This window comes from Oppia nitens, unplaced genomic scaffold (genome assembly GCF_028296485.1).
Source record: "Oppia nitens isolate AA-2021 unplaced genomic scaffold, nextdenovo-longstitch-racon4-pilon3 scaffold26_pilon_pilon_pilon, whole genome shotgun sequence".
NCBI lineage: Eukaryota > Metazoa > Arthropoda > Arachnida > Sarcoptiformes > Oppiidae > Oppia > Oppia nitens.
The window spans coordinates 67,501-95,300 of record NW_026533206.1 but is presented as its reverse complement, the minus strand read 5'-3'; the positions used below and the strand labels follow the sequence as shown (position 1 = coordinate 95,300).

The 27,800-nt window shown below is 24.0% G+C and overlaps 4 protein-coding genes across 4 annotated transcripts in view; 3 read left to right on the top strand and 1 right to left on the bottom strand.

Annotated features, from left to right (window-relative positions):
- The first annotated feature begins 16,678 nt into the window (after positions 1–16,678).
- Positions 16,679–17,483, top strand: LOC128954276 (pseudouridine-5'-phosphatase-like). The gene has a single exon (XM_054299851.1). It carries the CDS (start codon positions 16,679–16,681, stop codon positions 17,480–17,482), a length of 804 nt encoding a protein of 267 aa, XP_054155826.1. The 3' UTR covers position 17,483.
- A 673-nt stretch (positions 17,484–18,156) lies between these two features.
- On the bottom strand, positions 18,157–24,752 carry LOC128954306 (probable chitinase 10). Its single transcript, XM_054299885.1, has 16 exons — positions 24,595–24,752; positions 24,430–24,503; positions 24,218–24,368; positions 23,589–23,784; positions 23,243–23,502; positions 23,065–23,177; positions 22,865–23,002; positions 22,400–22,753; positions 20,953–21,025; positions 20,749–20,831; positions 20,506–20,653; positions 19,724–19,919; positions 19,034–19,299; positions 18,855–18,967; positions 18,626–18,763; positions 18,157–18,516 (listed from the first exon to the last, which is right to left on the bottom strand). The coding sequence occupies exons 1-16, from the start codon at positions 24,695–24,697 to the stop codon at positions 18,211–18,213; spliced, it is 2,712 nt and encodes a 903-aa protein (XP_054155860.1). The 5' UTR covers positions 24,698–24,752; the 3' UTR covers positions 18,157–18,210.
- Positions 24,753–26,012: 1,260 nt separating this feature from the next.
- LOC128954275 (uncharacterized) lies at positions 26,013–27,240 on the top strand. Its single transcript, XM_054299850.1, has 2 exons — positions 26,013–26,295; positions 26,444–27,240. Exons 1-2 carry the CDS (start codon positions 26,156–26,158, stop codon positions 27,198–27,200), a joined length of 897 nt encoding a protein of 298 aa, XP_054155825.1. The 5' UTR covers positions 26,013–26,155; the 3' UTR covers positions 27,201–27,240.
- Positions 27,241–27,261: 21 nt separating this feature from the next.
- LOC128954305 (neuroglian-like) overlaps positions 27,262–27,800 on the top strand; it is a 6,375-nt gene continuing 5,836 nt past the window's right edge. Inside the window, exon 1 of the mRNA XM_054299884.1 lies at positions 27,262–27,265. Within this exon, the coding sequence (XP_054155859.1) occupies positions 27,262–27,265 (4 nt within the window). The remainder of the gene's footprint in view (positions 27,266–27,800) is intronic.

Here is a 27,800-nt window from a genome sequence, read left to right as displayed (position 1 = left end):
AAACAAATAAACAATTTTCAATTACAATTTAGTATTATTATTAAAATTATCATTTAAATTAGTATCAGTTATAGTAGTAGTAGTAGTATTAATACTAGTAGTGATACTATTATTATTATTAGCAAGGTGATTAAATTTATATTTCAAAATAGTAACAAGCATAATTAATAAAAATATTGACCCTGATAAGGCTAGCATTATATAGATAAATAATAGGGGATTAGATACAAGATTTTTGCCAATTATAAAATTAGTTAAAAGTGATCCAACATTGGATGCTATCAGTATTAGACTGCCAACCAAATCGGTAACGGGTGTTATTGATTCCCATAGATTGTATATATTAGGACTAGTGGGACCAATGCTCAGTCCATAGAGTACAGTACCCGACCATAGATAACCGGGTAGATTGTTAGACCATATAACTATTGAACCGCCAATGGCCAGTAGTTGCAATATTAGCAATATATACTGGGCTGGCAGATAACGGGCGACCAGTACGCCCAACAATAGACTGCCAACTTGACATATATTGTAGACGGTTATCATGAATGCAGCCAGGTGCTGGTCAACCGATTGGCCATATATGTGGGCATAGGTTGGATAGTATGTTAGAAAACTATTGACAACTAGTCCAGCAAATAGAAATGCTAGTAACAGTGCCAGATTGATGACCAGGTTCAATTTTGTTGGTATTAATTCTAGTTTTAATTGCTTAAAAAATTTATTTAGCTTGCTTGTTAACTTGTTGTTGTTGTTGTTATTAATATGATTACTAATATTAGTTTTATCATTATCATGATTATTATTACTAGTTTGTATAGCAGGTAATTTTCTACCTTGATAGGGTTTAATTAGAAATACTATGAAAATAATTAAACCAGCCAGTACACTTGCTGATCCAAATATTATAAATGGTATATGTGTTTTCAAATGAACTTGATCAATTGTTTGATTATTATTATTATTATTATTATTATTATTATTATTATTATTATTATTATTATTATTATTATTATTATTATTATTATTATTACTAGTAGTAGTCCAGTCGATATTTGATAGAAATGGTTGTACTATTAGTGGGGATACTACTGATGACATACCGATAAATACTTGCAATGCCATCAAATAAGGTGCACAGTTAGCTTCCCATATGTCGATTACCCATAGATTGGCTACGGATAACTGGCCACTATTGAATATATTGTAAACTGATAGATCAATAGCAAAATAGGTCAACGACGGCAAACTGGCCAACAGTGCTACGGTTATGCCTCTTAGTATTAACAATAAGCTAAATATTAATTGTTTATTTATATATCTGGATGCTAAGGTACCTAGGGTATTAATAATAATAATAATTAAAATTAATTAATTAAATAATAATAATTAAAATTAATTAATTAAATAATAATAATTAAAATTAATTAATTAAATAATAATAATTAAAATTAATTAATTAAATAATAATAATTAAAATTAATTAATTAAATAATAATAATTAAAATTAAATAATTAAATAATAATAATTAAAATTAATTAATTAAATAATAATATTATTAGTAGTAGTAGTTTTAGAGATAGAAATAATTGAACTAAATTATTATAAAATTTATGATAAAAAAATAAATTAATAAAATAATACATTAGACTAACAAATAAAACCCAACAGTGCAATACTGGTACAAATTGATAGGACATCGGATATGCCGGATATATCGGTGCCGTATATGTGGGCCAAATCGGTTAGTAGTAAACTGATGAAACTATCGGCAATTTGCTAACAACAACAACACCAACAAAAATAAGTGATTATTACTTTAAAAAATTTAATTGAAATAATAAATATTAATAATAACTTTTTTAAATTAGTTTGTTATTTAATTAAAAATAAAAAATCTAATTACTATTAAAAACATTCCCAAATAAATCATTGATATTAAAATTAATTTAAATTTTGTTGAATGTCTTGGTTGTTGTTGATCCATATTTTATTTTTATTTTTTTTATTATTTTTTTTGCTTGGTGAATTATGTAATAATATAATATTAATAATATTCGGATTTTTATTATATTTATAATAGTTATAATAACCAAACAAAATAAATAATAAAATTTATATCTAAATAACAAAATTGTAAAAACAAATTATTTTTTATTAATTTCACAAACAAATAAAAATTATTTATATATATATATATACAGATATAATATAATTTTTTACATTTTTTCATTAAAATTTTAATCCAACTTATAGTTACTAAATCTAATTGAAATAGATAATTGTATTATACAATACCTATTAATATTGATAAAATAGTTTTATTTAAAAAAAAGTTTAACTAACTTTTTGTTTTTATTATAGTCTATTAATATCACTATTTAATAATTACATATTAGTTATTTTATATATTATTATATTAATATTATAAATATATTAAAAACTTATATATATATTTTTTGTATTAATAATTATGATATATTAATAACTTATGATTGACTATTAATAATACTATTTATTATTATTATTATTATTTATTAATATTATTAATTATTATATTCACCTAATAATGTGTTTTTTGATATTAGATAGAAAATAAATCTAACAAAAATAAACAATAATTGTTATAAAAATAACAACTCATAAATAATATATTTGCTATTATATAAAATAATAATAATTATTATTATTATTATCAAATAATAACTGATTGACTACTGAAAAAAATTATTAGTAATTTAATGTAATTTTAAAAATTATAAATAATTGATTACTTACTTTATATTAATAATTATAATTACTTTATTAATACAAAAATAATACAATTTTCATTTACAATTTAGTATTATTATTATTATTATTATTAAAATTATCATTTAAATTACTATCAGTTATAGTAGTAGTATTGCAATTATTATTATTATTATTAGCTAGGTGCTTGAATTTATATTTCAAAATAGTAACAAGCATGATTAATAAAAATATTGCCACTGACATGGCTAACATTATATAGATAAATAATAGGGGATTAGATTCAAGATTTTTGCCAATTATAAACGTGGATAACAGTGCACCGCCAGTGGATAGTATCAGTATTAGACTGCCAACCAAATCGGTAACGGGTGTTATTGATTCCCATAGATTGTATATATTAGGACTAGTAGGACCAATACTCAGTCCAAATAGTACAGTACCCGACCATAGATAACTGGGTAGATTGTTAGACCATATAACTATTGAACCGCCAATGGCCAGTAGTTGCAATATTAGCAATATATACTGGGCTGGCAGATAACGGGCGACCAGTACACCAACCAGTAGACTGCCAACTTGACATATATTGTAGACGGTTATCATAAACGCTGACAGGTGCTGGTCAACCGATTGGCCATATATATGGGCATAGGTTGGATAGTATGTTAGAAAACTATTGACAACTAGTCCAGCAAATAGAAATGCTAGTAACAGTGCCAGATTGATGACCAGGTTCAATTTTGTCGGTATTAATTCTAGTTTTAATTGCCTAAAAAATTGTTGAATTTTTTTAGTTAGCTTGCTTGATAACTTGTTATTATTATTAGTAGTAGTAGTAGTATTACTAATATTAGTTTTAACATTATCATCATCATTATTATTATTATTAGTGTTAATATTATTATGTTCAACAGGTAATTGTCTACCTTGATAGGGTTTAATTAAATAAATTATTAATATAAATAATCCAGCTACTGTACTAGCTGAACCAAATATAATAAATGGTATATGTGTCTTCAAATGAACTTGATCAATTGTTTGATTATTATGATTATTATTTTGACTACTAGTAGTCCAATCGATATTTGATAGAAATGGCTGTACTATTAGTGGCGATACTACTGATGACATACCGATAAATACTTGCAATGCCAGCAAATAAGGTGCACAGTTAGCCTCCCATATGTCGATTACCCATAGATTGGCTACGGATATCTGGCCACTATTGAATATATTGTAAACTGATAGGTCAATAGCAAAATAGGTTAACGACGGCAAACTGGCCAACAGTGCTACGGTTATGCCTCTCAGTATCGACAATAAGCCGAATATTAATTGTTTATTTGTATATCGGGATGCTAAGGTACCTAGGTTATTAATATTAAAATAATTAATTAATTAATAAAAATTAATTAATTAAATAATAATATTATTATTAGGCACATATAATTAATTTGAAATAAATTATTATACATTTATTATTTTAAAAAAAAAACACAAATATTACTGTATACATTTGCACTTACATATAAAACCCAACAGTGCAATACTGGTACAAATTGATAGGACATCGGATATGCCGGATATATCGGTGCCGTATATGTGGGCCAAATCGGTTAGTAATAAACTTAACATACTATCGGCAATTTGCTATTAATTAATAATATTAATATTTAATTAATAATATTAATATTTAATTAATAATATTAATATTTAATTAATAATATTAATATTTAATTAATAATATTAATATTTAATTAATAATATTAATWTTTAATTAATAATATTAATATTTAATTAATAATATTAATATTTAATTAATAATATTAATATTTAATTAATAATATTAATATTTAATTAATAATATTAATATTTAATTAATAATATTAATATTTAATTAATAATAATATTAATAAATTAATAATATTAATATTTAATTAATAATATTAATATTTAATTAATAATATTAATATTTAATTAATAATATTAATATTTAATTAATAATATTAATATTTAATTAATAATATTAATATTTAATTAATAATATTAATATTTAATTAATAATATTAATATTTAATTAATAATATTAATATTTAATTAATAATATTAATATTTAATTAATAATATTAATATTTAATTAATAATATTAATTTTTAATCAATAATATTAATTTTTAATTAATAATAATTACTAAAATAAATTAATTATTTAAAAAAAACTATTGATACATACAATTAAAAACATTCCCAAATAAATCATTGATATTAAAACAAATTTAAATTTTGTTGTATGTCTTGGTCGTTGTTGTTGTTGTTGATCCATATTTTTATATTATTTTATTTTTTGCTTGATCAATTAATATTAAAATAAAAAAACAATTTTTAATACTTAATAATGAATAATTAATTTTAAATATTATATTATTGTTTTCTATAAATAAATTATTTTTGATAATTATTATTATGTTTTTTTTAATTAGAAAATAATGTGTTTATAAATGATTATAATTTACACTTTAATAGCTTATAGTATTTATACTATTATTAATGTTTATTTATCAATAATAATAATAATTAATAGTATTATTATCAATAATTACTTTAATTTATCATGTTCAGTTTAATAAATATTATTTTTAATTAATAGGATTAAGTTAATGTGTAATATTTGACATTAAACTTTATATATAAAAAACAATATCACTTAAAAACTATTTTAATTAAAAAACAATATTAATTAATTAATTAATATAATAGTTATTAATTAGTTACCTTAAATTTAATAACAATTTCATAGAAAATATTTATCTAATTTTTGTTTGATTTTTTAAAAGTAATTTGAATATAAACTAAATTTTATATATAGTTATATATATATTAAATAAAATACTATGCATTTATAAAAAAAAACTAAATATATTATTATATATATTTAAAATTAATTTACTGTTCAATAGTAAGCAATTAACTATGAAAATAATATATTAATTAATTAATTAATTTGTTTATTTAATACTTTTATAACTAATAATCAATTAATTACTTACTAAACTTAAAATCTGTAGACTATTAAATTAATAATTTATATATATATATATTATTATTAATATTAATATTTTGATAATGCTCTGATGATAATGCTTAATTTATTTATTGTCTATAGCATAAATTATATGATATAGTTAATTAAATTTATAAAAATTAAGCATCATCATCAGCATTATCAATATTATTGATAATAATAATATTATTAATATAATTATTACAGAAAATACAAATAACAGTAATTATAATAATAATAATAATACTGTAATAATTTTATTACAAATTAAAGTATTACATAAAAATACTTATTAGAAATTAGAAAAAGTATAAAATATTTATTACTTTTATTAATTTTTAAGCTAAGATAACAAAAAAACAATCAATTATTTTATTGATAGATATTTATATTAAATAAAAAAAATAACAATATATTATTATTATATATTAGATTATTAATTTAAATAAAATAACTATTAACTGTAATTTTTTTTTTTAAAAATAATAAAACAAAATTATAATTTTATTTGTTGTTGTAATTTACAACTTGTAAATAACTAAACATATTTAATAATAGAAAAAATTTTAATTTTTAATTTATATTTAATTATATTTAAATTTATAATTTACTATTATTATTATTATTATTAGTATCAATAATAAAATTATCATTAAAATTTGCACTACTATTACTACTATTATTATTATTATTACTAGTATTATTATTATTACTAGTATTATTATTATTACTAGTATTACTAGTATTACTAGTATTATTATTATTATTAGCTAGCTTAGGCAGTCTATATTTCAAAATAGCAACAAGCATGATTAATAAAAATATAAGCACCGATAGGCCTAATATAATATAGATAAATAACAGGGGATGGGATTGAAGATTTTTGCCAATAATAACATTGGATACCAATAGACCACCAGTTGATGTCAACAATATAAACATACCGACCAGATCGGTAACCGGTGATATTGATTCCCATAGATTGAAAATGTTGGGTCCGGTTGGGCCAATACTCAGCCCATAGAGTACAGTACCCGCCCATAGATAACCGGATAGATTGTTAGACCAAATAACTGCTGAGCCCGCAATGGCCAGTAGTTGCAATATTAGCAATATATATTGGGCTGGCAGATAACGGGCGACCAGTACGCCCAACAATAGACTGGCAACTTGACATATATTGTAGACGGTTATCATGAATGCAGCCAGGTGCTGGTCAACCGATTGGCCATATATGTGCGCGTAGGTTGGATAATAGGATAGAAAACTATTGAGTATTAGGCCTTGAAATACAAACGCAAGCAACAATGCTAGATTAATTAGCAAGGTGAATTTTGTTGGCATTAATTCTAGTTTTAGTTGACTAAAAAATTGTTGAATTTTTTTATTGAGCTTGCTAAATTTATTATTATTATTGTTACTAATATTATTATCATTATCATGTATAGTAGGTAATTGTCTACCTTGATAGGGTTTAATCAAATACATTATTAATATAAATAATCCAGCTACTGCACTAGCTGAACCAAATATTATAAATGGTATATGTGTTTTCAATTGTACTTGATCAATTGTTTGATTATTATTATTATTATTATTATTATTACTACTACTAGTAGTCCAATCGATATTTGATAGAAATGGCTGTACTATTAGTGGAGATACTATCGATGACATACCGATAAATACTTGCAACGCCAGCAAATAAGGTGCACAGTTAGCTTCCCATATGTCGATTACCCATAGACTGGCTATTGATCCCTGGCCACTACCAAATACATTGTAAACTGATAGATCTATAGCAAAATAGGTCAACGACGGTAAACTGGCCAACAGTGCTACGGTTATGCCCCTTAGTATCAACAATAAGCCGAATACTAATTGTTTATTTGTATATCTGGATACTAAATTACCTAGATAAATTAAACAAAAAAAATAATATTATTAATATTATGATAATCAAAAAAAATTTAAGTACTATTATTATTATTATTATTATTAAGTATTATTATTAAGTATTATTATTAAGTTTTATTATTATTATTAGTATTATTATTATTATTAAGTATTATTATTATTATTATTAAGTATTTTATTATTATTATTAAGTATTATTATTATTATTAAGTATTATTATTATTATTAAGTATTATTATTATTATTAAGTATTATTATTATTATTAAGTATTATTATTATTATTAAGTATTATTATTAAGTATTATTATTAAGTATTATTATTAAGTATTATTATTAAGTATTATTATTAAGTATTATTATTAAGTATTATTATTAAGTATTATTATTATTATTAGTATTATTATTATTATTAAGTATTATTATTATTATTAGTATTATTATTATTATTAAAATTAAGATTAAAAAATTAAATAAATAACAATATTATTTCAATATAAAGTATAGTTTAATATTAAAAATTAATATTTATATATATATATGTATATAAAGTATATATAATTTTTTAAAAAAAAACTTAAGGACTTACATATAAAACCCAGTAATGCAATGCTGCCTGAAATGGACAGTATATCGGATATACCAGATATATCGGTGCCGTATATGTGGGCCAAATCGGTTAGTACTAAACTGGTCATACTATCGGCAATTTGCTATTTTTTTTTAATTAAAAAAAATTATAATAATATTAATAATTTTTTAAATAAATAGTTAATACTCTTGTAATAACTTTTAATCTAATAATCTATAATTAAAATAAAAAAATCTAATTACTATTAAAAACATTCCCAAATAAATCATTGATATTAAAAAAAATTTAAATTTTGTTGAATGTCTTGGTTGTTGTTGTTGATCCATATTTTATTTTAATTTTTTGTTGCTTGCTCAATTATCCAAAATACTATTTTACAATAAATAATAATTTTTATGTTAATTATGTTAACAATTATAATTAGAATATAATAATAATAACAACAAAATAGTAGTTAAATAATATTTTGTTAATTCAATACATTAACAACAATAACAACAAAATTTTTTAATAAAAATAATAAATAATTTTTTTGTTTGTGTGTTAATATTGTAATTATTTTACAAAACATATTATTATTTTAGATTATTATTTTTTTTATCAATAAATGAGTGTAACGTTTAATTAATTATATATATATATATATATATATATATTAATTATTATTGTAAATATTAATCTATACTAATATAGATTATATTTAATACTACTATTAATAATCTTAATTATTATTACTAATATTATTATTATTATTATTATTATTTTTTTTATTATTATTATTATTATCAATAATTACTTAAATGTGTCTTGTTCAGTTTGATGATTTTTGTTGTTGATTAATAAGAGGATTAATCTATTATATTAAAAAATAATTAAAAAAAATTTATAAACTAAAAACTTTATTACTAATTATTATTTTAGTTTATTAATTATTATCATTATTTTTTTTTGTTAAATTTAATAACAATATCAAAAAAATAAATAAATAATTAATTTGTTAGTTAGTTAAGTAAATACATATTAATTATATAATAATTAAAGTAAAAATAATAAACGATAAACTTTATATATTGTATGTAAGCATTAAAAAAATTTAATATACAATACAATTATATTAAGCAATTAAACAACTAGTAATAAAATATTAATATATTAAATAATTTTGGAAAAATTAGTAATTAATTTAATAATTAATTTAGTAAATTATAATATATATTATATATACAACAAAAAAATAAGCATCATCATCATCAGTATCATCATAATAATTATAATCAAATTAGACATGAGTTTATAAAAATTTATTTTAATATTTATTTTTAATATATATATAAATAAAATATATAGATAATATTATTATTAAATTATCATTAATAAAAATAAATATTTTATTACTAAAATTCAACTAAATAATAAAAAAGCAACTAACATTTATACAAAAATATATAAATAAATTTATTAATTAAATATTTATAAAAAAAAAAATTATAAGAAAATAATTAAATATCAATAAAAATATTATATATATATACTGTATATTTACAATTTAGTATCATAGATGCTATTACAATCATTATCTAAATTATTATTATTATTATTATTTAAATTATCAATAGTAGCTGGCTGCTGCAAAAATTTATATTTCAATATAGCAACTAGTACAATCAATATGAATATACAAATTGATAGGGCTAGTATAACATAGATAAACAATAGCGGATAGGTTTCAACTGATCGGCCAATTATAACACTGGTCAGTACACTGCCGGCTGTCGACACCAATAGGGCAACGATGGCTACCAGATCGGTAACCGGCGATATTGATTCCCATAGACTGTACAGATAGGGACTGGCCGGACCAGTGCTCAGTCCAAACAGTACACTACCTGTCCATAGATAGCTGGCCTTATTGCTCGACCATACGACTATACAGCCGCCGATGGATAGTAGTTGAAGTAATAGTACCAGATATTGGACAGGTATGTATTTGACTAGCAGTACACCAGCGGCTAGACTGGCAACTTGACAACAATTGTTGACGGTTGTCATCCAGGCGGCCAATCGCTGGTCAATACCCTGGCCATATGATTGGGCATACGATGGATAGTATAGTTGAAAACAACTGATAATAAAGCTAACAAATATGAATATCACTATCAATGCCAGATTGATGACCCCGATCACTTTAGTAGGTAATAGTTCAAGTTTAATTTGTTGAAAAAATTTCAATAAATTTTGTTTAACTATTTTTGTATTATTGTTTAGCTTGGTCAATTTAGTTGAATTAATAGATTTATTATCATCATTATTATCAATATTATTATTATTATTATGTATACTAGGTAATTGTCTAGTTTGATAGGGTTTAATTAGAAACACGATTAAAATAATTAAGCCAGCTCCAACACTAGCTGAACCAAATATTATAAATGGTATATGCGTTTTCAATTGAACTAGATCAATTGTTTGATTATTTTGATTTAAAGTCCAATCGATATTTGATAGAAACGGCTGAGCAATCAGTGGCGATACTATCGATGCCGAACCGATAAACACTTGCAACCCAAGCATATATGGCGCACAGTTAGCCTCCCATATGTCGATTGTCCATAGATTGGCCAGCGATATCTGGCCACTGTTGAATATATCGTATATGGATAGGTCTACGCCAAATATGGTTAGCGACGGTAAACTGGCCAACAGTGCTACGGTTATGCCTCTTAGTATCGACAATAAGCCAAATATTAACTGTTTGTTTGTATATCTGGATATTAGTGTACCTTAAAGTTAGAAATTTAGATATTTTTTTATATAGATTTTATTATTGTTTTTTTTTAAATTATATTAAATTTAGATTATTTTCTATAAATAAATTATTTTTGATATAATAATAATTATTATTATTTTAATTAGAAAATAGATATTTATAGATGTTTATAATCTATACTTAAATAGCTTATAGTATTTATACTATTATTATTAATGTTTATTTATCAATAATAATAATTATTAATAATTAATTAAGTAAAGTATTATTATTATTATTATTATTATAGTAGTAGTAGTAGTAGTAGTAGTAGTAGTAGTAGTAGTAGTAGTAGTAGTAGTAGTAGTAGTAGTAGTAGTAGTAGTAGTAGTAGTAGTAGTAGTAGTAGTAGTAGTAGTAGTAGTAGTAGTAGTAGTAGTAGTAGTAGTAGTAGTAGTAGTGGTGGTAGAAGTAGTAGTAGTAGTAGTAGTAGTAGTAGTAGTAGTAGTAGTAGTAGTAGTAGTGGTAGTAGTAGTAGTAAAAAATAATAATTATTATTATGAATAAAAAGCAAATAATTAGCAAATAATTAAAAATAAAAATTAAAAATAAAATATATTAAAAAAAATTATTATAAATTACAATACATAAGAAACCCAACAATGCAATGCTGACAGCAATTGAATTGACATTAGATATGCCCGATATGTTAGTGCCGTAAATATGGGCCAAATCTTTCAATACTATACCTATCATACTATCGGGTATTGACTAATTTAAATTGTAATTTAAAATTTTAATAAAAAAATATTTTTTTTTAATAAATAATTAATTAATTAATATATATACTGTATATACTTACTATAATAGACATTGCAATATAAATCATTAATGTAAGCAATAGTTTAAATTTTGTTGAGTGTCTAACAATTTGTTGATCCATTTTTTAAAAAAATTAAAATATTTATATACATATATATATACAGTATATATAATATTTTATATATAATATTATTTAATTTAGTAAAATATGTTATTTAATTTTTTATTTGTTGTAATGTAAAAATGTTTAACTTATTTTATTTTTAAAAAATGTGTTAAGTCACAGATAATAGCTCATATTTTTAGCAATATTTTTATTTCAAAAAATAAATATTTTACATTTTATAAGCATTTATTTATTTATTTTCAACATTATGTATGTATTATATATATTTTATGATATAATATTTTATTTGAAAGTTAGGGTTAATATATTTATTACTTAATTTAAACGACCCTATTTATTACTATCCAGGGTGATTGTTATCATATTTTTATTTATAAATTAATTTTTTTATAATTGAAAAATAATATATTAAATAAATAATTAATTTGTTTGAAACATTGTAGACTAAACATAAACTATTGATAATTATTCATAACTAAAGTTTTAATAATAATTTATTATTAATATTATTATATTAATACTTTAATATCAATTATTATATTAAATAATAAAAATAAATGTATTATTATATTAATTAATAGTAAATTTCAAAATTTTTAAAAATAATAATATTATTATTATTATTAAATAATTTTTTTAAAAATGTGTAATTATTTATTAGTTTTATTTATTTATATATTTTTTTTTGTTAAAATCTAACAAAATTATTTAATTAATATTTTGTGTGTGTGTGTGTGTGTGTGTGTGTGTGTGTGTGTGTGTGTGTGTGTGTGTGTGTGTGTGTGTGTGTGTGTGTGTGTGTGTGTGTGTAGATATTAATTAATTTATTTTTTATATAGATAGAAACTATTTAAAAATATTTTTTATTTATTAAAAATATATTCTAACAATTAATTAATTAATTAATTAATTAATAAATAATAATAATAATAATAATTTTTTTTTATAATTTTCTTCTAACATAATCAATAATTATTAATAAAATTAATACACTTATAGTTAGACTAAGTTCAATATAGATAAACAATTGGGCCATTGATTCAAGATATTTGCCCATGGTCAACGATGCCAATAGTATACCCAAACTAGTAGCCAATGATATCAATGAACCTTTTAGATCGGTTAGTGGCGGTGCCAGTGATTCCCATAGACTATACATTCCGGGAACTAGTAGTCCAGTACCCAAACCAAACAATGCTGAACCTAGCCATAGTGTAGCTAGGCTAATTTTTGACCATAAAACTGATAAGCTAGCTAGTACTATGACTAATTGAATATATAGAATTTTTTGGGCACCTATACCTCTGGTTATGGGTATATATAGTAGGGCGCATAGACATTGGCCAGCATACATAACGCTAGTCATATAGGCGGCTAATTTTGGCGATACCAGTGGCGATACCGCCATATTAGTTGATGAAGCATTTTGTTGGCGGCCATATAGTTGAAGGAATGTCGGATAATAGGAAATGTAGCCAACATTGAATACGGCATTCAATAATAACATCCATGTAATTGTTATATTAATAAATGATAATTTTGAGCTAGGTAATAAATCAAATTGAATTTCTTTTCGAATATTGTGCCAATGTTGTTTAATATTTTTTGCCGAAATAATGTACCATGATGATTTATTATTATTATTATTATTTAATTTATTATTATTATTACTACTGCTAATTGTTCTATTTATATTAGTTGGATTCGATTCCAAACTATTATTATTATTACTAATTTGTCTAGGTACATAACGTTTGAACATAAATAACGTCAACATTAAAATTCCACTTAGAAATATGCATGTACCAACTATCAAAAATGGTACCCAAATTGGTATTATTTTAGTATTAGTATTATTATTATTATTATTATTATTATCATTGACCCGGGTACCACCCTGTACATTATTGTTTTCAACTACTTCATAGTTACGATGAAATGCTAATTGGGCCAAAAGTGGCGCCACAATTGCCGCAACACTGTATACTAGATGTAACGTTTGGATAAACGGCGGACAATCTACGGACCAAATATCGATAACCCATACGTTTACCGACGTCTGATAGCAAACCGTTAGACAAACATAGATGGCGTAATTTATGGATAGCTCCACTAGATTGGACAGTATTGGCAGCAAACTTGCAGTTATACCGCGCAATAGTAGCAGTATAGCGAAAACTATTTGCTTGTTAAAGTATCTAGCTTGTAGGCTAACTAACAAGATAAAATTAAAATAAATTAGCTAGTTAATATTTAATATTTAATTAATTTTTAAAAAAAATTTTCAATACCTACATAAAAATCCCAATAACGACGTTATTGATGCTATGGATATAATATGAGATATGCCCGCTATATCGGTACCGTACAAACTGGCCAAATCGGGTAGGGCTACGCCAAACATAAAATCAGGTAGTTGCTTTTATTAAAAAAAAAATATTTATAAAAATAAAAATAATTACATGTAACTTTTTAATAAAAAAAATAAATAATAATAATAAAACTTACATTTAAAAATGTACAACAATAAATTGACAATGTCAATAAATATTTGTAGCGTCTAGAATTTCTATTATTATTATTATTATTATTACTATTGATATTATTATCATCATCATTATCATTATAATTATTGATATTGGTAATTATGTCAATTTGTGACATTGTACATTATACGCTATAAAACATAAAAAAAATTAAATATTATTATTATTTTTTTAAATAAAAACAAAAATTATATTATATATATATTAAAAATATTAAGTAATATTAAATAATATTTGAACTAGATGCACTTAGATTTTAGTAATATAAATATATACTGGTATATGTATATATATATATATATATGTAGTGTCAATGGTTTATTGTTTAGTATAGTTTATATTATATAATAATATAATTGCGATTTCATTATGTAATTACTTTTTTTATATAATCTAATAATATTTTATAGCTATTATAAAAATAATAATAATATATTATACACATTTTTAAAATATAAATTTTTTTATTTAATAGTTAAAAATTAAAAATCTATTGCATTTTATTTTAAGTACAGTATATATATATATATAATATATATATATATATATATAATTAATTAATTAAATTATGATACTAGTTTAAACTTATATCATTTTTTGATTAAATAAAAATGTACATGCTAAATTTCCTATTTATTATTATTTATAATTATTTTCTAAATTTATATATATATATATATTTATTTATTATATTCCCTAGTAAATTTTCGACAACAATAAAAAATATTTAAAAAATTTTGTATATAATTTCATCTAGTAATTTTTTATCAAAAAAAATATTATTAGAGTTTTATGATTTTTTATGTAATAAATTATGTACAATTTTTTATGTAATTATTTGTTGTTTTTGTTGGAAATAAATTAGTGGGAATTTAGTTTTTATTTTATTTAATTTTATGGGAAAGTTGCCTAAACTCTATTAGCAATCATAACACTATTGTTGTGCGTGAAAATTAAATGTACTAAACTAAAAAAAAACATATAAAAATATAGTATTAAAATTAATACTAATAAAAATAAATTGCATAATTGATACTAGGTTGTATTATTAAAAATAAAATAAAATATAATATATCATACAATATATATATTGTATATACAATAGTGCAATAACCATTTATCAATAATAGTAATAATAATAAATAAATAAAAATATACTGTATATTATATTATATATTGAGTTTAATAATCTACAAAAAAAATAAAACTTTTTATTTATTTAATTATTTATTTTGTCGTTGTTGTTGTTGTTTTTTGATAATAAGATTAATTAAATGACATTATAATCTTAAGTAAACATTTATATATATTATATATATATATATATATATATATATATATATCTTTTATTTAATTGTTAAAATTATTTATTAATTTTGTTTTTATAATACTAACAATAAGATTATATTTATAATTATTAACAACAAATTAGTTTCTTTTTTGTAAAATAAATATTTGAAATATTAAAACAATTTTTATTATCAATTGTCTAGACTATAGACTACTTGAAATAATTAAAACAATATATATATAYAAAGCAATAATATGTAATAACTGTATTATTTTTTATAAATTTTTACAATAAAAAAAATATTTTTAATACTATTTAAATATAATAATATGTATAAAATGCAACATGTACATTTTATGTAAATATATATATATCTAAATAAATGAAATATTTATTAGATACAAAACATACTATTAAATAAATAAATTTTTATTATAATAAAAACAAAATCCATAAAATTAATATAATAAACAAAATTCAAAATTATTAACTTATATATCATTGCAAACGCAAACGCTATACACAAACTGCTAATACAATGATTGAGCAAATGATTTAACAAAAAAATTATTATTATTATTATTATTATTAAATAAAAAACATATTATTTAAAAAAAAACAATACAATAGTTAGATATTATTATTACAATATTATTATTATTATTAAACAAAAATTTAATTGAATAGCAGTATATATAAATAAAACAAAAAAATTTACTAAAACTACTAAATTTGACTTTTTAATTTTGTTATTATTAACTTTTAAAAATATATTTAATTAATTAATATATATATATATATAAATAATATTTTTTTTTTAAATGTTAATTACCGAGCAGCCAATTAGTCACGTAATATTTGACATGGACGGTACACTAGTAGATACCGAGTTTATGTTGAACCGGGTAGTCGACTTGGTTATTGCCGAAATTGGTAGTGGTGGTGACCAACACCCCCAACACCACAASCACCCGGAGCCTCACCCACACCAACACCACCACAACCGCCACCAGTTGACTAGTAGGCAAAAATCGCGACTATTGGGCCACTCGTACAGCGAACGTATTGTCCAAATGTTTATGGACGCWSAGTTRGATCGTACGGGTCTAACGATTGGCCAGTTTATGGACCGGATGTATACTAGAGGTATGGCACTGATCGAACTAGAAGGTGGTATACCACTGATGCCCGGTGCCCGACAATTGGTCCGACATCTCCGTGCAAATAAAATACCGATGGCCATCGGTTCGGGTTCGAATCCCGCGGACTTTAAAATTATCCGACGATATTGGCCCGAGTTTTTCGATCAATTCGATCATATCGTCCTAACTGGCGATCCGGGACTCCGAGACATACGACCGAAACCCGAACCCGATGTCTACAGGCGTTGTTACGATATGTTTCGGTCAATACCCGCCAAATCACCGGTCAATGTACTGGTTATCGAAGATACGGAAATAGGTGTCAAAGCCGCTGTCCGGGCGGGTATGCCGTGCGTACATGTTGTCGATCGTAGGGTTAGCGGTTCGGACTACCGGAGCGATAAATCGTTGGGTGCCRTMCAAGTWATCGGTTCGCTTAGTGAACTAAAACCCGAATTGTTTGGTTTGCCGCCATTTTCTTAGTGAGAGAGAGAGAGAGAGAGAGAGAGAGAGAGAGAGAGAGAGAGAGAGAGAGAGAGAGAGAGAGAGAGAGAGAGAGAGAGAGAGAGAGAGAGAGAGAGAGAGAGAGAGAGAGAGAGAGAGAGAGAGAGAGAGAGAAAKAGTTTAGGTTTTAGGTTAGATAAATGTTTTTACAATTTTTTGTTTGTTTTGTTGTTTAGTTAAAATGTGCTAGTATAAATAATAATAATATATTAATACTACAGGTATATACATATAAAATAGTTTAGTTTTATTTGAACAATTAATTAAATTAATAACAAAAATATATTAATAGTTATAAATATTTAAGTTAATAATTTATTTTTTAAATTAATTAAAATATAATACATTAATTTTGTTTTGTTTTTTTTAATTATTTGTTTGTTAATTTTTTTTAATAGTATAATTGAGATATATATTTAAGTTAATTAATTAATTAATAAAAATTTATATTTAAAAAAATTGGATTACACTTTATTTTTTAAAATTATAATTTTTATTTATTTATTTATTAATATTTATGATAATAATAATACTAATACTATATATWTATTTTTATTTTATGAAATTAAAAAAATACATTAATAATTGTTTTTTAATTATATGTAGAAAAAAAAACAATAGAAAATAAAATAACTATTTGTTTGTTTGCTTTATTATCGGGTAATATAAATAATATTATATCCAAATAATAATATTAATAATAAATTTTAAACTAGTGTTGTATTATATTTGCAATGATGTTCCACTTGGACGGGATCGGGTCCCGGCTGGCCAACCAGTTCGCGGTAAACGGATTTGATTAGCGGGAATTTTTCGCCGCCGCAATAGCCGCCAAAATCGTCGGTATCTATCGACCAGAACATAGCGCCGCCTAGTTTTCGCTGCTTAAGGAACTGTAGCTTATCTTTGAACGACTGGATATCATCGTAGCCGACCCATTGGTCACCGTTGACAGCGTAGACAACTTTCTGGACGTCGTCTCTATGGACTTTCCAGTTACGATCCATACAGATCTAGTGGTTTTTTAGGATGGGTTGGGTAGTATAGGATAGGTTTAAGGGGTGGTTCACAATAATTGTATTATATTAGTCAACAGTAAAGGTAGCCAATCGGCTATTGTACCTCAAAATAGCCTAAAGTACCGGCCAGTCCTGTATACGGTCCGGCTTTACCACCCTTTCCCACTGTCGGTGCATTGAAACCGCTTTTGTTGGGGTCGGCCAACGTAAATGATCGTCCATAGGTAGGCATTCCCATAATCTAATAGTTTTTTTTTGTTGGTTATTGTTGTATTAGTTAAATATAATTTATAACTAATAATAATAATTATTATTATTATTATTATAATTACCAGTTTGTTGGGATCGGCTCCCAGTTTAAGCCAATAGTCGATAGCATAGGAAACTGTAAACTGTTTATGATGTTCATCATCGCCAGTGGCCGGATATAACGGTGCGTTATGTCCTATCAATATATATATATAKATATAATTAATTTTAATTAATTTTTTGAAAAATTTAAAAAATGTACCAGTAACATTATCAAATGAGCCGCCATGAAAATCATAGGTCATAACGCTGACAAAGTCCAGGTATTGCATCATTGGTTTGACATCATATGATATGTCTATTGTTGGCTTACCAGCCGATACGGCAGCCGATAGTAGATAGCCGTGCGGCTGGAAGGCCTGTCTCAGTTCAGATAGTAAGGCAATATAGTTTTGTTTGTCTTTAGGATTGCCAGGTGTTCGGTCGTCACCGGGATCCTGGGTTTTGGCATTGAAACCCGGGTACTCCCTATGAGTATATATATATATGTGTGTGTATATGTGTGTATATGTATGTGTTTATATGTGTATTTGTGTGTGTGTGTGTGTGTGTTTATATGTGTGTATACATATGTGTGTGTTTGTGTGTGTGTGTTTATGTATATGTGTGTATATGTTTGTTTGTGTGTGTGTGTATGTGTGTGTGTGTATGTGTGTGAGTATGTGTGTGAGTAAGTGTGTGAGTAAGTGTGTGAGTATGTGTGTGAGTAAGTGTGTGAGTAAGTGTATGAGTGTGTGTGTGTGTGAGTGTATATGTAAAAAAATATTTAAATATAATACATTAGTTATTTGTTTGTTTTTTTTAAATAGCATATTATTAATATATATATAGTATACGGTATACAATATACTGTATATACTATACATGCATATGACTGTTTATAATTACATACCAGTCCAGATCGAGACCATCAAAACCGTATAGTTTAAGATGATCGAGCACTGACTGTACAAACGCCCGGCGCCTGTCGGGCGAACTAACCATTGTTGAGTATTTAGTTGAACCTTCATTCCAGCCGCCAATCGATATGATAACCTTTAGCTTAGGGTTGGTATACTTGCGTAAGTCAACTGTGCGCCGATAGAAACCTAATGATATAAAATAAAATAATTTTTATTTTTAATATGATATATACCAGAGTAATACATAATAGTATAGTTTTTTACATGTAAATGCATTGATGCACACACACACACGCACACACACACACACAAATACATATACATATACAAATACAAATACATATACAAATACAAATACAAATACAAATACAAATACATACACAAATATGTATACACACAAAAATACAAACATATATATACATGTAAATACACACACATACATACATTAACACACACACACATATATATATACACATACACACACACACACACACRCACACACACACACACACACACACACACACAAATACATATACATATACAAATACAAATACATATACAAACACACACACACACAAATATGTACACACACATACATACATAACACACACACACACACACACACACACACACACACACACACACACACACACACACACATACACACATACACACACACACACACAAACACACACATACACATACACACAAACACACACAAAAAAATATATATACACACACACATATATATATTAGTATGTGTATGACCTACCTTTTCCCCATTGGCCACAGTGCCAGTCAGTGTCGCCGGTATCCAAATTGGGATCAAACAGTTTGATTTTACTGCTAGCGTCGTCCAATGCAGCGAAACCGTACATCAAATGTGTACATAGATTAGGGTTGGCTTTTTCGGGCGTAAACTTTTATTTATAAAAATTAAAATAAAAAATATTTATATATTTTATATATTTTATCTAGTTAATTTTTTAAATAAAATACAATTAATTATACAAACCTCGCCCTTATCTTTATGCCAACCTGACCATGCACCATAATAGCAAACAATTTTATAGCCATTGTCATCATCATTAGTTTTAACTATTTAATATAATTTTTATAAAAAAAAATAATTATAAAAAAAATTAACAAGTTATTATTTATAAAAAATAATAATAATTATTTTTAACTTAATAGATAGGATTTTAATTAAAAATCATACTTTGACTAGGTGCGCCAAATATTAGCACTAATAATGCACTAATTGAATTAGCTAAAAGTAGCCACCTCATTTTTTTTTTATATTAATATATTTTAGCTACTACGTATTATTATTATAAATATTATTATTAGTAATAATAATAATAAATAAATAAATAAAACAAAAAAATTGACAAGGCAATTAATACTGAAACTAAAAAACCTATTTATATATAAATTTATAATAAACTACTACTACTACTGTATATTATTGATAATAAAAAGATTAATTAATTGAAAAATAAAATAAAATAAAAACTGTTAGATAATAATTAAATGTTGGTGAAAAAAATCACGCTAAAGTACACATGCACATTTTACTATTGATAAAAAAAGTCTATAACTACAMTGTAATCAATATATATATATATATATAAATTATATATATATATATATATATATATATATATTGATTATAATTTTTCTTAGAAATAATACACCCTACTCAAAAAATAGATATTAATTAATTTAATAATTATTATTATTATTAATGATTGTATACAACAAYAAAAAAATTCAATAAATCAAACTTATCTAGYAAAAATTATTGATTTTTTAAAAATACAGTATATGGAAATTTACTAAGATATATCTAAGTTTGATATTATATTAATAAAATATAATAATATTAACTTGATAAATTTGATTTATTATTATTATTATTATCTTTTTTATAACTTCCAATTATTATTTAAAAAAATTTTTTTTTAATTAATTTCTAATGAAAATAGGAGCAGTGTGCACTTTTTGCACATTTATTATATATATAAAAAATTATCTATATGATTTGATTTTATTTTAACAAAACAAAAGTGTTCTAGATAAATTTATCATTTTAGTTATTAAATTTATTTTTATTAAAAAAATTAAAAGATTAATAATAAATATATTTTGCTAGCTAGGTTGGCGCCAGATAAATTATATTATTTACTATTATTTAATTGATAATATTTATATAATAAAAATACCTAAATTAATTGATATTGATAAATTAAAAAAAAATATTACTCAATCAATCAATAAAATAATAATAATAAAATATTTTTATTAATTTTAATTAGTTTATTATATAACAAAAAACAATCAATCAATCAATTAGTTATTTTTAATAATTAAATAGATATAACTATTAATTATTAATATAATAGTAATTTTATTTAATTAACTAATAATTATTATTGAAACTAAAATAATAATAAATATTTTTATTAAATATTAATTTAGTTCATTATATAACAAAAATAATCAATGAATTAGTTATTTAATATTTAAATAGATATAACTTTTATTATATTAATATAATAGTAATTTTAATTAATTAATAATTATTATTATTGAAAATAAAATAATAATAATTTTTTTTATATCTATATATTTTAATACTGTATTATATTTATGGTTTAAATGTTGGGGACAGTTGTTGTCGTATGTGGCGGTCTATAGTGATGCTCATGTATGACAGGATCGGGACCTGTAATACCATTCAATTGGCCACTGATTGTCTTCATCAGCGGATGTTTCAGACCATTACTACCGCTACCACTGCCCACTGCAGAACAATGGCCTAAATAGTCGTCGGTATCTATCGACCAGACCATAGCACCGCTTAGTTTGCGCTGTTTAAGGAACTGTAGCTTTTCGCCTAGTGACTGGTCATCATCGTAGCCGACCCATTGATTTGCATTGACAGCGTAGACTATTTTCTGGATGTCATCCCTGAATATATGCCATTTATCTGGATTTGTCTGAAATGATTCGCATATCTGGGGGAACGGGTTGGGTGGGGTGGATGTGGATGGGGGGATCGAGAGGTATGTCATATAGTGAGTGAGTGAGTGTGTGTGATTGAAAAATACTGTATATTTTTTATATACCTCATTATAGCCTAACATTCCCTCTTCCTCGGTATACTTACCCGGTTTGCCTCCTTTACCGACTGCCGGTGCTCCCAGACCGTGATTGGCCGGATTGGCCAGTGTAAACGTACGGCCATAGGTACCCATACCCATTACCTATGGAAAACACTGGTTAGTTAAGCACTGGTAGATACAGTAAACAAACAAAATTTTTCAACCAATTTTTTAGGATCGGCACCCAATTTAAGCCAATAGTCGATAGCATAGGAAACAGTAAATTGTTTTTCATGTTCAGTTGCACCGGCACTGGCATACAGTGGAGCGTTATGTCCTTAAAAATTATATGGTATGGTAGTGTTAGTTTTTTTATTGACTACATAAGCTAGTGCGCTATACCGGTAACATTATCCCAACCGCCACCATGAAAATCATAGGTCATAACATTGATAAAGTCAACCAATTGACTCAGCTCAGGTACATTGTAGCTGACATCAATTGTTGGCCTACCAGCCGATACGGCAGCCGTCAATAGGAAACCGTACGGTTTGAATGCCTCCCGAAGCTCGCGAAGTAGTTGAATAAAATTCGGATTGTCTTCGGGATCGCCAGGCGTACGATCATCGCCACCGGTACCTGCTTTGAAACCCGGGTACTCCCTGTGCATATAATAATAATAATAATACTATATTAGATTAGGTTCAGGGGGTGGGTTTGAAGTCTAATCAGTAGTTCCAGTGCATACCAGTCCATATCCAAGCCATCGAAATCGTTATCGACGAGAAACTTGACGATCGATTCGACAAACACCCGGCGCTTCGGGGGTGAGCTAACCATACGCGAGTATTTTGTAGAGCCCTCGTTCCAGCCGCCAATCGATACGAGTACCGTTAGATGGGGATTGACATACCGGCGCAGATCAATGTAGCGCCTATACATACCTTTAAAACAGTATATAACAATTGATAAACAAATATATTAAAATTAATTTTGTATTATTTTTGAGTATGTGTGTATGTGTTGTTTGTGTGTATATATACTGTATGTGTGTATGTATTTATGTATGTGTGTGTGTATGTGTGTGTGTATGTATGTGTTGTTTGTTTGTATGTATTTATGTATGTATGTGTGTGTATGTATGTGTGTGTGTGTGTGTGTGTATGTGTGTGTTTATGTATGTGTCTATGTTTGTGTGTATGTGTTGTTTGTGTGTATATGTATGTGTGTGTGTGGGATTAGGTATGCTAAGTGGAGGCTATTAAAGTATTAGAGTTTAGTGGGTGGGGGTGAAATAGTAAACCATTTTGTCTCAGAGAAATTAAACTTTTAAAATTAATATTTAAAAAAAAACTATTGTATAAGTACTGTACATACCCTCTCCCCAGGGAAGACCCGATTCCCAATCGGTATCGCCTAAATCAAGGTCCGGATCGTAGACTTCAATCTTGTTGGATGTGTCGCCCAATTTGGCAAAACCGTAGATCATGTGCGTACATAACAGCGGGTTAGTTGTCTCAGGCGATGACTATTTAAAATAAATAAATAAAATACTGTACCTAAATATAACTGTACACTACAGTACATACCTGGCCACCTTTAGGCCTATACCAGGCCCATGAGCCCCAATAGCATACAACACGATAGGGTTTATCATTTCGGTCTACAAATATTGTTATATAAATAAAATTGATTTTAATTATTAATTAAGATTTTTTTTTTAAATTTATTATTATTTAATATTTTTTTAATACCTCTAGATGGGACAGTCGTATTATTAGTAGACAGTCCTAAACAATTAATTAGTTTTATTAATAATAATAATATTAATAGTGATGATGATAATAATAGTTTCATTGTTATATATATTTTATTTTATTGTTCACAAAAAAAAAGTTTTAATTAAATAACAAAACTATTCTAATATTAAATTTAATTAAAACTTTATTTTTTATGTTTTTTATTTGTCATTATTTTTATTATTTTGTTTTATTTTAAATATCAAAGTGTTATATATWKATATATATATTTTTCTAATTTGTGCAAGTACAATTATCAGAAAATATAATATGATAATTACTATATATATATATATATATATATATATATAATTGGATAACTAATACTAATAGTTATTAATAAATAATAAGTGTGTCATTTAAAAGTGTTTATTATTAATATTTTTAATATTTTTTGTTATTTTATTATTTATTGAATTGTAAAATACATTATTTTATCTATCAATTTATATAATAATAATGTGTTTACTTGTAATTGTGATTTTCAAGTGAGTATTAGATTAAAAAAATAARTTTTAAAAACTATTATAAAATTATCAGAAATAATATATAATAAAATTTATCAAAAATAAAAATTTAATAAATAAATATATGTGACTAATAATAATAATAATGTTTTTAAARTYAAAKTAAAATATAAAAGATACCATTTAATTAATTTAAAAAAWTAAATTTCAAAATGTTTAATTAATTAATTATATTAATCYTAGATAATTTAAATAATTAACCTAGAACGTTTAACATTATTATTATTATTATTATTATAAATACAATAAAATTTATAAATATTTAAAATTAATTAGTTTTTTAATAAAATAATAGATATATTAATATATGTATAATATAATGTAATAATGTAAATGTACTTAAAAAAATAATAATACTATAAATTTTTAAATATATATATTAATATATATATTTATACATTTACTGTACTACATRTGTAATATATTTTATTGAATATTAAATTAAATTAAATTTTTTCTACACATATTAAATACGATATAATGCTTGAAAATTTCAAATAAAAAAAATTAATTATATTAATAAAAATCTGTTATTAACAGAAATATTTTTGTGATATATTATTATTATTATTATTACAATATATTATATGATAGATGAGAGATATACTGTATATGTTATACTATATGTTATTACAGTATATGAAACCAAATGTTTTTTTTAGTAGTTATATATAAAAAAAATTTAAGTTATTTTGTTGTTGTTTCATATTTTTTAAATTAAAATTGATTTAATATTATTACTTATACTGTATATCCGACATATTTAATTAAAAGTTATTTTTATAAATATTAATTTATAAATTTTTATATAATATTAATAATATTAACTATAATTACATATTTAAAGTTTAGATTATAATACTGTATATACAGTATATATGTAAATACAGTCACAATTATATTATTTTAYTTATATTACTAATAATATATAATAGTAATAATCATAATAACCCTGTTATAAGTTTAACATTAAAATTAAAAATAATAAAATGTTTATTAAAACATTTAATTTTGTATTATTGATAGTATTATCATTGAATATTATTAACATTGATTGTGAACAACAAAACATTACAACTAATAATAATTATAATAATAATAATAACTATAATAATGTTATTACAAAAAGGTTTTTATCAAATGTTATATTTTTTATTAGTAATAATTATTATTAATTTAATATTTTATCCAAAAAAAAATCTATTATTTTTTGTGTTATAATAATTTAAATAAATAATTATAGTTAACAAAAAAAWTTTTTATTATAAAAAATATAGTTTTTTAAAGAAACTACTAATCCTATGGACTAATGGACAGTCATCACTACAACAACAACAACACAACCGGTGGCCAGTAATCACCGGTTTTCGGGCCGAGTCGGCTAAGCATCCGATAGTTACCGACGATACTGGCCTAACAGTAATACCCGATAAACAGATGATAACTATGCGATTGTTTGGCCAACATTTTAGCAGCAGCTCATCGGATGATAATAACGGCCGCCCGGATGTGACCGGGTTTCACAAAATAACTGTCGGCTTTACAACCGTCCAGGGCAACGATGGACAGGTATGCGATCCGGATCACCAGTTCCCTGTTGACCACTATCTAGACGATAGGCAAGCAGTGGTCAAGATTAGACTATCGGAAACAATACGCGACGATCCCTACTATATGTGCTATTCAATCGATACTGTTGATCCTGGCCAGGGATCATCCACCATCAGAGCCGCCCCTACCGGTGCTTATAATCAAGGTTTGATGCCCATCCTATTAGGCCAGCATCGTCATCATCGTAAGTCGCCAGCAGTGTTTAGATACCTGTCCGCTAGCGATTCACTAAAACTACGTGTTATTGGACGCCAATTGTCTGTAGGMTACCGGAGCGGCGGCGGCGGCGGCAATCCTATCAATGGCTACAGGGATGCCCGGGTTAAGGCCCAGTTGGCTCAGATACTGGACGAAGTAAACAAAATACATAGACTTACCGATGAGATGCAAGACTGGACAGTCGGTAATTRKGATAGTCAGTAGTTAGTGTGGGGTTGGTTGGGGTGGGGTAGGTGTGAGAGGGAGKGGGAGGGGKTSATCGTCAATGAGTTAACAATGAATAATAACCAGTTGTTTGTATTTAAAATAATAATTTTTTTTTTAAAATTGCAAATTAATTGTTATTTATCTTATTTTTTTGAGTCTTATAATAATAATAATTATTATGTGTTTCTTATATAACTTTTTTTTGACATTTTTGTTTAAAAATGTTAATTTTTTTAAGTAAATATTAGTTTTGATTTTGTTTTTTTTAAATGTATATTCAATATCTAATAAATTTGAAAGTTTATTACTAATWATATATATATTTTTTTAGGAAATACTATTTTCAAAAAATTAATTATATCATATTTAAATATATCATATATACATAGCATATACTGTATATTGATTATTCAAAAAAACAAAAAATATTATCCAATGTATTTCATAATATATATAAAAAAATGTATACTATATTATTAAATTATTAAATTAAATTAAATTTTATTTTAATCTGTTAATGTATTTAAAATATGTGAAATATAATATATATATATATATATATATATATATATATATTATATTATAAATACTGTATAT

Excerpts from the sequence above, each read along its gene's own strand:
- LOC128954306 (XM_054299885.1), bottom strand. The coding sequence starts at position 24,697 with ATGAAACTATTATTATCATCATCACTATTAATATTATTATTATTAATA. Across the intron at positions 24,504-24,594 it reads TACGACTGTCCCATCTAGAG|ACCGAAATGATAAACCCTAT; the intron begins GTATTAAAAAAA and ends CAATATTTGTAG. Across the intron at positions 23,178-23,242 it reads CGGTTGGGATAATGTTACCG|GACATAACGCTCCACTGTAT; the intron begins GTATAGCGCACT and ends ATAATTTTTAAG.